Source organism: Alligator sinensis, unplaced genomic scaffold (genome assembly GCF_000455745.1).
Source record: "Alligator sinensis unplaced genomic scaffold, ASM45574v1 scaffold455_1, whole genome shotgun sequence".
In the NCBI taxonomy this organism is placed as follows: Eukaryota; Metazoa; Chordata; order Crocodylia; family Alligatoridae; genus Alligator; species Alligator sinensis.
In genome coordinates, this window is record NW_005842142.1 from 1,197,811 (window position 1) to 1,214,610 (window position 16,800).

Sequence of the window (16,800 nt, forward strand, 5' to 3'; positions counted from 1 at the left end):
GCTGCTGTGGGCTCTGGCATGCCAGCACTCTGGCACCTTCCAAGGTAGACATTGTGGTTTTTTCGGCACACTGGCCAAAAAACGTTGCCTAGCCCTGTTCTAAGGCAAGCAAGGTCACACACAAACCTTGAAGCTCAGTGTAACAGGGACTCAGGCAGGAGTCCTGTTACTATGGGGGGTTTCAGGCTAGGTTGACCAGAGGATGCACCCTGTCAGATGAAGGGAGTTCACATTAGGGGAGGGGCGGGATGATTAGCCTGCCACGGCCGGCATAAATAAGGTGACAGAACAAACACCTTTTGCTTTGGGCACTGGAGAATGAACATGGGGCAGTTGAGACCCCAGAGAAGAGAACAGCTGGACCTGGGACCCAGGAGGACACCGAGACCGAGGGACTCCAGACAGCTGCAGGTCAGCCACAAGGCTGGTTGCTCACCTGGGAATTACAGCTGCTTTGTTGAGTCTGGGAGAAGAGCCGAGGCTCCGTGACGTGGCTTGGCAGGGATTCCTGAGTGTGAGACACGGGCAGGGAAAGCAAGTATTAACCCCTCACCACTTGTTGAGAATGCATCAGTGCCATAGGTGTTGGGATGGAAGACGAGGGAACAGCTGGGGCTGCTCCCGGCACAACACGTACAGAAAGATACAAGGAGTGTGCCTCCCTAACAACGCAATTAGTGGTGGAGCTGGTATTAATTACAATGTATCAATGAAGTACCTGGCGCCAAGTTTTCTTATCTGCAGCCCGGACTTTCCTCACTATTGAGATAATTAGTGAGGCTATTGCTGTTCAAAAGATCCCTGCTGGGCAATAAAACAACTTTGTGAGAATTTAACACCTGGGTGTCATTGGTAATTCCTTGCTCAAACAACGTCACTGAACCCCACTCTTTTTTCTTCTTTCTATCTAAGTCGTGGCAGGAGAGTTCAAGGGGAGACGGAGCTGGGACTGACCTTCCACCCCTCCACCTCTCACACTCAGATACACATGGTACCAGCCCAAAGACTGAAAGCCCAGTTTCATAGGGATACAGGTCTTATTTACCCATCTCTTCTATGGGTGATGGAGAAGTGGTGCTATAAAAGAAGGTTTCCAAGGTATGGGGTAGGAGGAAGACTTAGCCAAGGGAGAACATTCCAAGCATAAAATGCAGCATGGCTCAAAGACACAAGTGGGTGGAAGATACAAAAGGAAATATAATGGAAGGAAGCTTAGGAGTAGCTAAACAGCAGAAGTGGTTTGGTGGTCTCAAAATAATGAAGAAAGTCTTTAGCTTAATAAGGAAGTTGAAAGAGTATCGGCAAGGAAGCTAGAGTAGGGGAAGAGGGAAAGGAATGCAATAGCAGCTTTCTATGTGAACCAGAATGAGATGAACTGCTATTCAGGGAAGCTAAATGGAAGGAATTTCTTATAGTTGAGACAAAAGAAGCCCAGAAGTAAATGAAGATGAATACTATTTAGTTTGGAGGGGAAGTCTTGTAGGAGAAAGCAAAGTAAGGTCTGGTAAGAGCTTACAGTGTGTGAGGGAGGAATGTAGGGGAGAGGAGACAAATGTGACACCAGGATCCTGAGCCTGAGGACAGGGTGTAGCAGTGCTACAGGTTGGGCTTAAGAGGAAAAATGGGATGTTCAGCTTTTTCCATGTTTATCACAAAGAATAGCTTTGAAGTGTAATAAAGTTAATGTAGTGGATCAGATTCCAAAAGGAAAGGGATTTTAGACGTCTAAATCCCTTTGAATCTAGCTCCGTAAATATAATTGATCAGATAGTGGAAATATACTCGGTTCTGTATATCAGGACAGTCCATTAAACTGCTTCTTGTCTACAGTCTTCTCTTTCCTTGTTTTACACACTTTTTCTTGGTTAAGAAAAGTCAGTAGAAGCTGCAGTTAGAGGTGCTTTTTCTTTGCCATCTGTCACAAGGCCTTTGCCAGCTCTCTTTAGAGGGGAGTTGGTGCTCAGAGCTGTGCCATTATTTGATAAGATTATCTTGTCACTTTGCTGTAAAATCTCAACATACAGTGGTGCAAATGGAAAATATTCTTTCTCTGATTTTGGACAAATCCATTTTTTGCATTTGAATCAAGAAATACTTCCTTGTTAAAACTGGTTCTGAAGCTCACTTTCTTTCTCCCTCTGTTCCATAGGTTGTCATTTTGTATTTTGAGCCAAGCATATTTCGCTGCATTCTCCTAAGATGGGTTCGTCTTCTGGGCTTTACGACTGTTTATGGAACTGTGACACTCAAGTTGCACAGGTACTTTGCATTTTATTAATTTCCATCACTGTGGGAGGACATGCAATCTGTGTGGGCAGTCAGAATCAGAAGCTGTAAGCATTTATTAAAAACAACCACCCTTTCGTATATTTTTATAACACTGTATATCACTTCAGTATTCCCAGGGAGTTTCTATACAACTTATCCAACAAGAGGAGATGTATTATGAATGTGAATAATGGAAGAAGTGGTGCTGATGACTAGTTTGATAGGCTGCATGACACAGGGCTCAACTCATGGCCACAGGGTTGCTCCCAAAAGGTAAAAACATGCAGAGGTTTGAAAGAAGAAGGGAAAAGGTCCCTTATAAGGTGCTCATAGAGAGAAATATATCCTTTGATATTAGGCATCTGCAAAGGATTTTTTTTTAATGTTTTAAATATTTAGATAAGATGGAGTTGTGTTCTCTAGAAAGCCTTAGAACAGTTTGTTTTACAGGCATATTATGCTTTTTTATGCCTCATGAGGCCAGGTATACTTTTCTCAGGCACTGATGGCAGATTGACTGGACTCTTGCAAATGTAGCTTCCAGCTGGCAGGTAAAATGTGCAGGGAATTCTTTGTTACGGTTGAGGAAATTCATCTGAAGTGGCAAAGAGCTCAGTTGAGGATGCCGATACCAAGAGACCTGACCTCAAATCCCACCTCTACATTCTCCTCATAAATTAATGCCTTTTCGAGGGCATGTTAGATAAAATGGTTTGTCCCTTATCTCACAGTGAAAATGAACCAAAGAATACTTCTTGATGCATCCCATAAATGCATTTATGAAAATAGATCATACATTGGAGTGTAGAAAGTTTTGATGAAGATAATTATATTGTAAAATATCCGTGTTCAATATTTACTTTAGCCTCATCAGTCCATTGGCATGACATAATTGAGATCAAGTATTATGCTTTGAACTGGATTGGAATAAAACTGACACTATCTGGATTGTTGGTCTGTTATATTTTAGAATAGTAGTGTTAGTGATGCTATAGCTGTCACAGTCCAGGAATTGTGTGAGAGGCAAGGATTTCTTAAGACAGTACCTTTTATTGGACAAACTGAATAATGGGGATAGAGTTAGACAAACTTTTGAATGCATGACATTCTTCATCAGAATGTGAATTCAAAAGCTTGTCCAACCATATCCTAACCATGCAGTTGGTCCAATAAAATATCACCTTAAGAAATCCTCACCTCTTGCAATGAGAATCTAGCTCCTTCATTGAAATATTATTACTACTTGCAATTTCTGTATATGTAGACAATTAATTATATACATTGGTATAGTGTAGGGGTTGGTAGCATTTTTGGGCACAGTATGAAAAATACCTGCAACCTCGACTTCGTAAGATGTTGGCATGCCATGGGGGGATGCCACAGGAACCACGAGGACCTTGATCCTTGTTGTGAAAGCACAGCTCGAGCCCCTTCCCTGCCATCTGCTCCGGGGCATGCATGCCAAACAAAATGTCTCCACATGCCATGCTCTGGCACCCATACTGGGGGTTGTGTACCCCGAATATATTGCATACAGTTTGCTTATTTGTTAAATTAGGTATCTTATTAACTCTTAGAAGTGAATTGCACCAAAAATCCATAGTGGATACACTGAAGGCACATGTCCTGATAAGTGTGCACATGCAGTTTGCAGCACTGCTAACTGCACACAGCATATGTGCACCTGTTTACCCTGCTGCTAATTGTTTGATCCTGTTCTCAAAAAAAAAAAAATTAATAAAAGAAGCAGCATGGTGAATGTGGCAGCAGCATGCACCACCAGAGAAGGAGCCTGGCCAGCTTCAAGCAGCCGGCTCGGCACTGCTGCTGCCCCGGAGACCCCCACCACCCCAGGTAAGGCTGCTGGCCCCTGAGACTGGACCCAGCCTCCTCTACCCCACCTGGGTCACAGATATGCTGCTGCTATTTGTCTCACGGGAAATGTGTAACCCTGCATATGTGCACTCATCAGAACATGCTCAAAGTGCCTTCCTTACAAAAGAACAAGTTCAAGTGGGCGAAGGTAAATAATTGAAGAACTATAAAAAATGTGTAGAACTGGTAGTTTTATTTGGAAGAGGGCAGACTTCACACTAATATGGCTAATTCATAGTTTCATAGTTAGTAGGGTCGGAAGGAACCTAAGTAGATCATCAAGTCCGACCCCCTGCCATGGGCAGGAAAGAAGGCTGGGGTCAAACAACCCCAGCTAGGCAATTGTCTAGCCTCCGTTTGAAGACTCCCAGAGTAGGAGTGAGCACCACTTCCCTTGGAAGTTGATTCCCGATCCTAGCCGCCCTGACTGTGAAGTAGTACCTCTTGATGTCTAGCCTGAATCTACTCTGAGTCAACTTATGGCCATTATTCCTGATTACTCCCGGTAGTGCTAGGGGGAACAGGGACTCTCCTATTGTCTTCTGGTCTCCCTTGGCAAATTTATAGATGGCCACCAGATTCCTTCTCAACCTTCTCTTGTGGAGGCTGAACAGGTTCAGCTCCCATAGCCTCTCCTCATAGGGCCTACCCTGCTGCCCCCGATCATGTGAGTGGCCCTCCTCTAGATCTTCTCGATGCTGTCCACATCCCCCCTGAAGTGCGGTGCCCAGAACTGGACGTAGTACTCCAACTGCGGCCTGACCAGTGTTGCACAGAGGGGGAGGATCACCTCCTTGGACCTGCTCATGATGCATCTGTGGATGCATGACAAGGTGCAGTTAGCCTTCCTGACTGCATCCCCACATTGGCAGTCCATGCTCATCTTGTAATCAATAATGACACCAAGATCCTTTTCAGCCTCTGTGCTGACTAAAAGGGAGTTCCCCAGCCTGTAGGTATGCTGCTGGTTCTTCCTCCCTAGGTGCAGTACCTTGCACTTGTCAGTATGGAATTCCATCCTGTTCTCATCCACCCACCCCTGTTACCTCTCTAGATCTAGTTGCAGCCTGTCCCTCTCCTCCAGCATGCCCACTTCTCCCCACATCTTAGTGTAATTCGTGAATTTGAACAAGGTGCTTTTCACCCCCTCGTCCAAGTCGCTGATGAAGATGTTGAATTGTGCGGGCCCGAGGACTGAGCCCTGGGGGACCCCACTGCTCATATCCCTCCAGGTCAAAAAAGACCTGTCCACCACCACTCTGTGAGTGTGGCCCTCCAGCCAATTTATGACCCATCTGACTGTGTAGGCATCGACACCACAATTGCCTAATTTTTTAATGAGAATGGGGTGAGAGATGGTGTCAAAGGCCTTCCTAATGTCCAGAAAGACTACGTCCACCACAACCCTTGCATCCAAGGATTTTGTGACCTGGTCATAGAAGGCAACCAGGTTGGTCTGACAGGACCTGCCTCTAATGAAACCATGTTGATTGCCCCTAAGCATAATCTCCCCTGCTGGTCCCTTGCAGATGTGCTCCTGGATAATTTTCTCAAAGAGCTTCCCCAGAACGGAGGTAAGACTAACAGGCCTATAGTTTCCTGGGTCCACTTTCCTCCCTTTTTTGAAAATGGGGACCACATTGGCCCTTTTCCAGTCCTCTGGTACCTCGCCAGAGCACCACGAGTGCTCGTAAAGCTGTGCCAGGGGTCCTGCAATGACCTCTGCCAATTCCCTCAGCACTCTGGGATGGAGATCGTCAGGACCTGCTGATTTGAACATGTCTAGTCCCACCAGAAGTTCCCTGACTAGGTCCTCACTGACCCTGGGCCTGGCTGTGCCTCCCCTGGGTCCGTCTGGGATCCCAGTGCGGGGGATGTCCCTGCTCAGAAAAATGGAAGCAAAGAAATTGTTAAAGAGGTTAGCTCTGTCATCTGGTGCAACCACCAGATTTCCAAGCGTGTTCTGCAGAGGCTCCATATTACTCGATACCTTCCTTTTTACTCCCTATGTATTTAAAAAGGACTTCTTGTTATCCTCAATCCAGGTTGCTAGTCCCAGGCCCATCTCCACTTTAGCCTTCCTAACAGCCCCCGCTACAATCTCGAGCAATGGAGGTATAATGCTCCTTGGTGATGGCCCCTCTCTTCCATTGGGTGTACGCCTCCTTTTTAGTTTTGAGACATTCCTGGATGCTTTTGGTGAGCCATGGGGGCTTTTGAGCACTCTTGCCCCCTTTGATCCGGGTGGGGTTTGTCACAGTTTGGGCTTGGAGGATTGTCTCCTTAAGGAACGACCACTCTTCTTGGACTCCCAAATCCCCTCCCCTCCAGGACCTCAGTGCCTCCCTGACTAGTCTCCTTACTTGATTGAAATCCTCCCTCCTGAGGTCCAGGGCTGCTGCTTTGCTACAGGCCTTTGACACCCTGTGCTGGATGGTGAACTCCAGTAGGCGATGATCGCTATCGCCCAGATGGTCAAGAACCCGCAGTCCCCTCGCCAGGTCGTCACCTGTGGCCAGGACCAGGTCCAACAATGCTTTTCCCCTGGTGGGACTGTGCACCTCCTGGGTTAGGTGGAGGTCCTGTAACTCGGCTAGGAACCTACGTGAGTGGTGAGACCTGGCTGACTGCTCTTCCCAGTAGATGTCCGAATAGTTTAGGTCACCCGTGATGACCACGTCCCTTGACTTAACTGCCTCTGTGAGCTGACCAGAGAATTCCCGGTCCAGCTCTTCCCCCTGTTTGGGTGGCCTGTAGTAGACCCCCACCATTAAGTCCCTTTCCCCCTGACCCCCTTGTATTCTGACCCAGAGCACCTCAGTCTGCCCTACCTCAGACCCAGTGCTGTTTGCTGAGGATGTGTATTGCTCTTTGATATAGAGCACCACACCCCCACCTTTCCTCCTTGTTCTATCCCGCCTATAGCCCTTGATGTTTACCACCCAGTCTTGGGTTGGATCCCACCAAGTTTCAGTGAGCCCCACTATGTCTGGGTTCGTGTTAGTTAGCAGGAGGGCAAGTTCCTCCCATACTACAAGCATTAGTGTAGAGGCGTTTAAGGCTTCCTGAGGCTGTATGCACCGTCCCCGTCCCCCCCTGCAATCCCAGGACTATCCGAGCCCCTGTCTCTTACCTGGGTACTTCTTGTGCTCGTTGCCTGTCTTGACTGGGCTGTTCTTGTGGGTGTCTCTCAGTTCGGTGTTCTGTGGCTCCCTCCGTCTTCATCCTTCCCTAATTACCACTCTCTATTTGAAAGAGCAGTTAACTTTACCTTGGATATATAGAGCGAGAACCTAGGAATGTTAAGATCCAGATCCTTATTCTATCTCTGGTTTAGCATTACTTAAAAAGAATGTACAAGTGGACTAGAGTATTGGCAGTTCAGCTTACTGGCTGGGGCTGTGGTGGGGTCAGGTGGCACAGTTATGGAAGCTAGCTCATTCAATGGTTACTCCATTGCCTTCAGCTATAGAAAACTGGCTGTGCTAGCCTGAAGAGCTACGTAACACCAGTCCATTTTCCTGTCCTGAGCACCATCTGAGCATGTTGGACCAGGCTAAACTCAGAAACTTGAAACACAGAAACTCAAACCAGAACTTGAAGTTAGATCTAGACCAGGTACACTCTGAAAGGCACTCATTCTGGAACTCAGACTTGGACTTGGCATAATGTTCTGGATGGGAAATCTGGAACACAAAACTCAGAATCTTTGACTCTGGAATACCAGAACAGGAAACACAGAAACACAAGACACTGGACTGCAAAATTTAGGCTGCTGACAGAGGTTCAGGCAGTCACATGATTGGAGGTCTGAGAAATGTTATGCCCCATTCAGCTTGTCAAAATTGGAACCAGGGCAGCTTCCAGCCAGACTCCAGACCAGGGGCTGGGCAGAACCCAATGCTGACAATTAGCTGATTGTTGGCACGGGGGTAATAGTACCTGTCACATGTTCAATTTATGGTGCCATATAAACCCTGTCACAAATACTACGCAATTTGAGGCATCTCTTTGTGGCTGGTTTGCCACTTTACAGTACTATAAATTTAGTGAATGTGTGACATGTTGCTATTTATGTTGCAATTAATATGTTAATAATGCTAGAAATGCAAATGCTGGAATATTAGAAAACAAAACTCAGAAGTACTGACTTTGGAATACGAAAGCTGGGAACATGGACTGGGGAATACAAAAGTGGAATTTTTGTTACATCTATGGGTGTGTTGGAGAGGGTTCCATGTTAGTGTCATGCCCAGGTAAAGCAGCAGTAATGGTGGCTGGACAAACAAGCAGGGTACCAGACATAGGCAGTCCAGTGTAATGGTTAGGATCAAGAGTAAGTCAAAGGTCAGGACCATCTGTGAGAGTGCAGGACTTGGGAGGTACAGAGGTTCACTCCAGGAAGTGAGCCAAAGACCAGGAGCACAAGCCCAAAAAAATAGCCAAGCATCAGAATTAACAGGAACCAGGAGGCTATCAGAGTATCAGGGGCAAGAAAGAATGCATATCACCCAACCTGAGGCTTACTGACAATGAGGTCAATCCTGTGTCTCCCCACAAGTACAACGTGGGGGCTAGCACATCCAGCTGTGATTTCATTTGCCCTGGACTCTAGCCTTGAGATCTCAATAACACAGAATGATGATGTAATATCATAAAAAGGAAATTGAAATTTGTATTTATGTGAAGTGAAGAAAAGATTGAAAATTGGGTAGGCATCATTCCCCTTTCTAGATTTGCAGTTCAGATATTTTGTACTTTATGGCACCTTGCCTGACTAGCTCAGGAGAGAAGCTGAGGGTTGAAAGAGTAATGAGGAATGAACTATCCGGTTGCCTCTAGAACTCATTATTGTTGCAATTCAGAGCTGCTTTTTCCATGCATTTTAACCTAGATTTAGATTCCAGCAATTCTCCTTTTTTTCCCTCCAATGAAGTCTTCTCACCATCTTTTTTCTGATGTGTAGTAATGTGGTTTAGGGAGCTCAAAGAGTGGTAGGAAGCACGTTTCATGCTATATACATAAATAACTGCATACACCTAGGATTTTAGACATATTTTATATCATAACAATTCAGGATGATATGATATCAACAGGAATTTGGCAGCTATATAGACTGCTGCAAAAGCTATGTCAACACATAGCTCTGATTTAATGGTAGCATCTGATCACTGAAGAGATCAAGAATGACCACTTAGAGACGGGGTGTAGGTTGTAGCCGTATTGGTCTAAGGACATAGGCAGACAAGGTTCCTTGGGTGAATCTGATATCTTTTGTTAGACCAACCCAAATAGTTGGAAAATAATTATTAAGCAAGCTTTCAGGTTCAAAAGCCCTTCATCAGTCTAAGGAAGTTTCAGCAGTTGGTGTGTGCTCTTCCTGGATGGAATGAAAAGTAAAGAAGCCAGGGGCTGGGCTGGTATGCATACAAGACAGGTAGTCAGTGAAAATGTAGACTGAGGAGTCAATGGGTGAGAGAGACACTGGGGGGGGAGAGAACAGAGAGAAGGGGGATGAAAGTGGAGAGAGACCTGGGGAGTCAGATGTCAGGCAGGTTATAATGTGTCATAAATCCAATGTCTATATTTAGTCCGTGATTTTTAGTATCCAGGAGGTTGATGAAGTGAGTTTGAGTTCATAGGCTCGTCTCTGGGAAGTGTTTTGTAGGTTTCCTTTGAGGATCAGGACTGAGAGATTGGAGAGAGAGTGGTTTTCTTGTGAGAAATGTGTCCCCACCGGTAATTGGGTATTTCTGTCTTTGACAGATTTCCGGTGTGCATTCATTCTGGTGCGCAGTTGTTGTTTGGTCTCTCCTATGTATTTTCCATCAGGGCATTTGGTGCATTGGATGAGGTATATCACATTTCTGGAGGTGCAGCTGTAAGATTCTGGGATGCTGATGGCTCTGTTGTGGGGTGTAGTAATGGTGGGGGTGGTGGAGATGTGCTGGCAGGTTTTGCATTTCTTGTTCTGGCACGGTCTGGATCCTTTTGGTGTGTTCTGGGCTTGTGGAAGTTTGCTTCTGGTGATGAGGTTGGCGAGGTTCGGTGCTTGTTTGAAGGCTAGGATGGGTGGCTCTGGGAAGATCTTTTTAAGAATAGGGTCTCTGTCTAGTATGGGTTGCAATTGTTTGAGGATTTTCCGTACAGGTTCAAGGGAGGAGTGATATGTCATAACCAGCGGTGTGCGATTTGTGGGGGGGTTTTCTTCTGTACTGCAGCAGTTCCTGAATGGTAGCTGGATAGTATAGAAGTATGAGGACTCACTCTGAGTGTTTATAGACATGCTCTGGGAGAGGGGCACTTTAATTAGGGCAACTCTGAAAGCTATGCTAATTAAAAGCATCCAGAGCGTCACATGTATCAGCATCCCCTCACTGAAAAATGGTGGTGGGACGCTTAAATTAAAGGTTGTTCAATGAGCTTTAGTTCAAAGTGCCCCACCACCATTTTTCAGTGCAGGGACGCTGATGCATGTGACGTTAGAGTCTGCTATAGCATGGTAATTACCATGCTCCAGCAGACTCGATGTCTGCTCTGATGCTCTGTAATTACAGCATGTTGGAGCAGCTTCCTGCACGTGTATAGGAGCCCTCTAAGTCTAAAGGATTTCTAGAATGGATCACACCTCAGTCTTGCCTAGCTCCTGGTGTACTTTCAGAGAAGGTAAGAGGCTCTGTATAAAAGCACCTAATGTAGCTGCATAGCCTATTGTAGGAAAGATGAGTAAAATAAAGAACATCATCTGTTTTTGAACAATCCATATGGCCACTTTTTAACTGCATCATCCTAGCCTTTAATAATCTCTTCTTTTTTACTGTGTATTTTAAAATAATGAACTGAATTTTTCATTCCACTGTTCCTTAAGGGGAAAAAAAGGAAAAGGAAGTAAATTTAGAGACTTAAATATTGGGAAGTGTGTAGATACTAATACTTTTCTCAATGATAAATTCCTCAAAATATTTTTATCAGATGAAAAAGCAATATTGTTTCAAAGGTAAACCTTTGGGGTCAAAAGAGCTTCCAATGTTGCTTTCTTCAATATACTTCTGTGACAGTAGCTTGTCTCTGTTCTTGGATGATGTTGCTATTTTAAAGCAGGTTTAATGTCTAGGTTTTTTCTTATTATCATTTTTAGAACGTCTATCATCTTGTCCTAAAGATTAAAGGAAAAAAGAAATAGAAGAGGCTGGGCAACAGCCATTCTGGAAGTAAGACTTACTATGCGTAGTGCCCTTTCTTTTGCCCATATCTTAGAACTGACCATGAGCAGACTCATGGCCATGCTGCTTTACTAGAGAATGTTTGGTGCTTGACTAGATAAATTGGCACCTGAATGAGGTTCAGTAAAATGGCCCGTTTTGTTACGGTTCAGAATTCTGCCTGACTGTACACTGAATGCGTGGGGTACATGAATTACTGCTGGTAACGTGCTAATTTCAGAGTACGCAACACCTTTTGCACTTTGCTACTCTAATGAAGGATCCTTTCCATAAACATCTAAAAAACATGACAACAATTTTGAAGTTCAAATTTACCTCCATTTAATCCTCCCACACCTCATGAGTCCAGAAATGTTGCTGGGGAGGAAGCAGTGAGCGAGGGAGAGTCACATCTCCTAGAGCCATAGCAATTAGTGCTGCCACCATACCCCTCATGTCAGATTTCCAGACTCATAGGGAGCCCTGCAACCTGGGTGACTTGGCTCCATGAGCTGGACCTTTCAGGTGCATAGGGTTGGTCTATGGCAAGTGGAGCCAGTCTGGTATGCGAGGTTGCACCCATGGATTAACCCTGTATGGGATCTAGCCTGTAGATTGACCCAATGCCACTCACCCACCCCATACAGCCAGATTAGCCGAGCACCACTAATTTAGTGGTTTTAGCATATGGCTAGGGAATGAGACACCTAGGATCTCACCCCCATCCTTAATCTAGGTTTGAATGTATATCTTCTGCTTCCCAGCAAAGTGCCCTAACTACCATGCCATGGGCTGACATTTACAAACCAGCTTCCTCAATCACTAACTGTGATTTTCCACCAGGCATTGAACACAGGGAAGCTGAAGGAATCTTTAATAAATTTACTTTTTACCTTTTGGGGCAAGTTGGTAAGAGACAGGATGTTCATGAACACCTGATAACCTTCTCTCTTGCTCTATAGGGACTCTAAAATTCCATCCTGTCTGCTGCTTCTGAGGCTGGCCTGATTAAGACCTACTTGCACCCTTCCAGCTCAGTCCACCATGGTAAAGGGCAAATTAATTTCAGACTCATTAGTAGATCTTCATGAAAACGGATCTAAAAGATTGTGGGAACAGCCTGTGTACTGCCTAGGTTGTATGGTACACAATTGTTTATGGGCTGTGCTACAGAAATACAAAATTGAGTCAGTGGCCTCAAACTATGTATTCAAGAATAAATTGTGTTCCACAGGTCGAATAGTGATGGGTTTAAACCCAGGTTTTCTAAATTCAGGGATGAGATTCTCTAAATTCAGGGGTGCCTGCTGAGCATCCCAAGTTATCTTTCTTTGTCAGGGGTTTTCTAGTGTGACTAAATGGAGGAAGGATATGGGTAAAAGGAGGGAGTCCCTTTGGAACAAGACATTACTAGCTTTGGGCCAATTTTAATAGAGCTCCCTTTTCCTGTGTTACAGCTTTTGCTGACAACATTTCAGTTATGATCATTATTTCGGAGGACAAAAAGAATCACTCGTTATGGCTAGAGAGTTATGAGAGAGCCTTGAAGGCTGACTCAACCTTCATAAAAATAAAATGATGAGGCTGGGTGGCAATGGCAGGCTGACCTTTCCCTATTTAAAAGGTCTACAGAAAGTATAGAGGGAAGGAAAACTTAAAATATTGGCCTGGATTGCTGTGAAGGAGAAGGGAACTGGAACTGAGAAATGCCCTTGAAGATGGAAGAGCAGTTGTAGGAAGGTGGAAAGGGTAATGACTTTCCACCACCGTCCACAATGTGAGGCTTTACATCAGCACCTGCTTCCTTTTTTCTTGCACTTTGACTGCATATCTCTAACACTCAGAATGACACGAGGGGATTTTTCTCTGGATTATGGGAAGAAGACTAATTACCACTTGATGCAAAGAGCTTTAGTACATAGGTCTGAGGAATGTGACAATTTGGGGTTCAGGCATCCCAAAATGATTTTAGTGGTTTAAGTTGTTCTTTTATTTTCACTGGTTGTAAACGCTTTGGAATCTAAGTAGAAGCAACAAAGGGCATTTTGCATTTCACACATGTCCCACCATTTAAAGTGCCATGGTAGAAGGCAGCTGGGATGAAAAACAGTGAGCTTGAGGTGATTTCTGAAGGGGAAGGAGGAGGACAACAAGACTAAGGGAGGTAAAAAGGATTTGAGGAGGAGGGGCTGAGAAGGAAACCCGCCATGCCTTGTATCTGTGTATGCATATCTAAAATCCTGTGAAACAAAGTAGAAAAATGGTATAGGGTCTGCCAAACCACATGTTTTAGACCAGTGGTTCAGGAACAGTTGAACAGGTAAATGGGTTGCTTCATTTGGTAAGATGCCTGAGTGAAAACTTTTCCCTGTGGTTCTTATGGCTCTTATGATAAAAAAAGAGGATACCATTTTTTGTATACAAACACAATGGTAGTGCATGCAGATGACTGCTTGACAGAAATGTTATGTTTTATAATGAATTTAAAAAATGGTGTCACCTTGTTGAGTCACAGAAAAGTACTTTGGGGGGTTGTCATAAGGGTGATGCTATCATCTCACCTAGGGCACTCATGGAGGGAATGTTTTCACTGAAAAGTTGATTGGCACCCAGGTCAGAGCACTGGCTTTATATCCACCTGCCATGTAAGGTGCTCTCCACACCTTACCGTGCTCTTATTTTCCCATGTTTATCTTCTTCTGGGCCTTCATGATTTCATGATTCTTGTGCTGAGGCAATCTAGGGTGTTTTTTTTGTGGCATCACTTGTGACAGACAACTTTCTGTTCTTCATGGGTAACTGTGGGAAGGCATTATAGGAAAGTCAGCACCTGAGTGATTTTTCTCCCCTTGTTTCCTCCCACCCTGCATTCTCACTGCAAGCTGAATAGGTTGCAGTCAAAGTCAAACTAAAGTCCAGGCTCTAAGCCAGACGCCTATTTGGTTAAATCAGCCTGACCTTCAGGTACCTCGCAACTTGATTCAGAAAGTTTTTTTGTCTGGATTGAATGGATTTTATGCTAAAACATAAATAAGAGTCCAGGTTAATTCTGCAGTGAAAAAGTAAACTTAGTCTCTTCAGAAACTCATGCTTAGTCATGCAGGAGAACCTCAGGAAGGTTACTTTTTATGTTTCAGAACAACTATCTTAAAGGAAATATGATGTTCAGCTATACAGTCTTGGAGCTAGGACACATAAGGAGAGTGTGGTTAAATTGCATTAAGCCAGTTAACAATACTTGAAGATGTTCTGTGTTAAGCTGTAAGTGTGCAGTTTTGCCCAGCAAGTCTGTGGGTCCCTGGATAGTCACAGAATCATACAAAATAGGGATTGGAAGAGATCTCAGGAAGTCATCTAGGCCAACCCACCAGCCAAGGTTTTGTCTACCCAGGTCTTAAAAACCTCTAAGGATGGAGCTTGTTTCAGTACTTGACTACCCTCCTAATGAGAGTTTTCCTGATGTCTAACCTAAGCTTCCCTTGCTGCAACTTGAGACCCTTGCTCCTTGTTCTGTCATCTGCCACCACTGAGAACAGTCTAACTTCATCTGCTTTGTAACCACCCTTCAAGTAGTTGAAGCCTTCTATTAAATCCCCTCTGTCTTCTCTTCTTCAGACTAAATAAACCCAGTTCCCTCAGCCTCTCCTCATAAGTCATGTGCCCCACATTCTAACCATTTTCATTGCCCTCCCCTGGACTCACTACAATTTGTCCCTATCCTTTCTGTAGTGGGGGGCCCAAAACTGGACACAATACTCCAGATGTAACCTCACCAGTGCCAAATAGAGGGGCATTATGAATTACTTCCCTCGATCTGCTGGTCACACTCCTACTAATGCAGCCCAGTATGCTCTTAGCCTTCTTCGCAACAAGAGCACACTATTGGCTCATATTCAACTTACTGTCCACTATAACCCCCAGGTCCTTTTCTTCAGAGCTGCTGCTCAGCTAGTAAGTCCCCAGCCTGTACTAGTACATGGGTTAGTTCTATTCTAAGTGCAGGACTTTTCACTTGTTCTTACTGATCCTCATGAGATTTATTTTTTTTTGGTCCAATCCTCCAATTTGTTGAGGTCTCTCTGAATCCTAGCCCTATCCTCCATTGTATCTACTACTCCCCACAGCTTGGTGTCATCTGCAAATTTACTGAGGGTGCACTCCATCCCATCTTCTAGAATATTGATGAAAATATTGAACAAAACTAGCCCTAGGATTGACCCCTGGGGCATTCTACTTGATACTGGCTGCCAACTAGACATTGAACCATTGGTTACCACTCTTAGAACACAGACAATCCAGCTAGTTTTTTGTCCGCCTTGCAGTCTATCCATCCATCCTGTACTTCTGTAACTTGCTTACAAGAATGTTGTGGGAGACTATCAAAAGCCTTGTTAAAGTCAAAGTTTATCACATCCACTGCTCTCCCCATATCCACAGAGCCAGTCATCTTGTCATACAAGGCAGTCAGGTTGGTCAGGTATGACTTACCCTTGGTAAATCCATGTTGATTGTTCCTAATCACCTTTTTCTTCTCCAAGTGCTTAGCAATGGATTCCTTGAGGACCTGCTCCATGATTTGTCCAGGGAATGAGTTGAGGCTGACCAGTCTATAGTTCTCTGGATCTTCCTTCTTCCCTTTCTTCAAGATGGATGCTATATCTGTCCATTTCCAATTGTCCAGGACCTCTCCCAATTATCATGAGTTTTCAAAGATAGCCAGTGTCTATGCAGTCATATCAGACAACTCCCTTAGCACCCCCAGGTGCATTGCATCCAGCCCCATGGACTTTTACATCTCCAGCTTTTCTAAACAGCCCTTACCTTGTTATTTTGCAACTGTCAGCTGCTCCCTTCCTTCCCAACCTGTGATGCCAGGTCCAGTAGTCTAGAAGCTGACCTTGCCTGGGAAGACAGAGGTAAAAAAAGCATTGAGTACTTCAGCCTTTTCTGCATCATCTGTCACTAGGTTGCCTCCTCCATACAGTAAGGGACCCATACTTTCCCTGACCTTCCTCTTGTTGCTAACATACTGGTAGAACTCCTTGTTATCCTTGGGCTAGCGACAGAAGTTACACATAAACTGGTTTAAGGATCAGAAACTGGTTTAAACCTGTAACAGAACATAAGTTCAGTGCACATAAACCAATTTCAAAATGGCCAAAACTGGTTTAAGATAAATCTAGTTGAATGTAGTATCAGACTTAACTGATTTGGGCCAAACCAGTTTATGGAACTTGTGTCCAAGACCCCTTCCTGTTTTAAGTTAAATCAGAGTCCCCCAGCATGTTTTTTAGCCCTGGGCTCATTTGGACTGTCTACTTCAGAGAGCAGGGCTGGCCCCGCCTCTTTCCTCCCTATCCAGAGCTCCAGCTGACTGAGAAGGAGGTAGATACTATAGGCACAACAACATCTGCTTGGTTTCCCCCTGGCCCACCCCACCCTTGCCACTTACTGT

General features: G+C 44.7%; 1 protein-coding gene across 1 annotated transcript in view; it reads left to right on the top strand.

Moving 5' to 3' along the window:
* GPR158 (G protein-coupled receptor 158) overlaps window positions 1-16,800 on the top strand; it is a 401,429-nt gene that overhangs the window by 285,952 nt on the left and 98,677 nt on the right. The window contains exon 7 of the mRNA XM_006025370.3: window positions 2,150-2,259. Coding sequence (XP_006025432.1) covers window positions 2,150-2,259 — 110 coding nt within the window. The remainder of the gene's footprint in view (window positions 1-2,149; window positions 2,260-16,800) is intronic.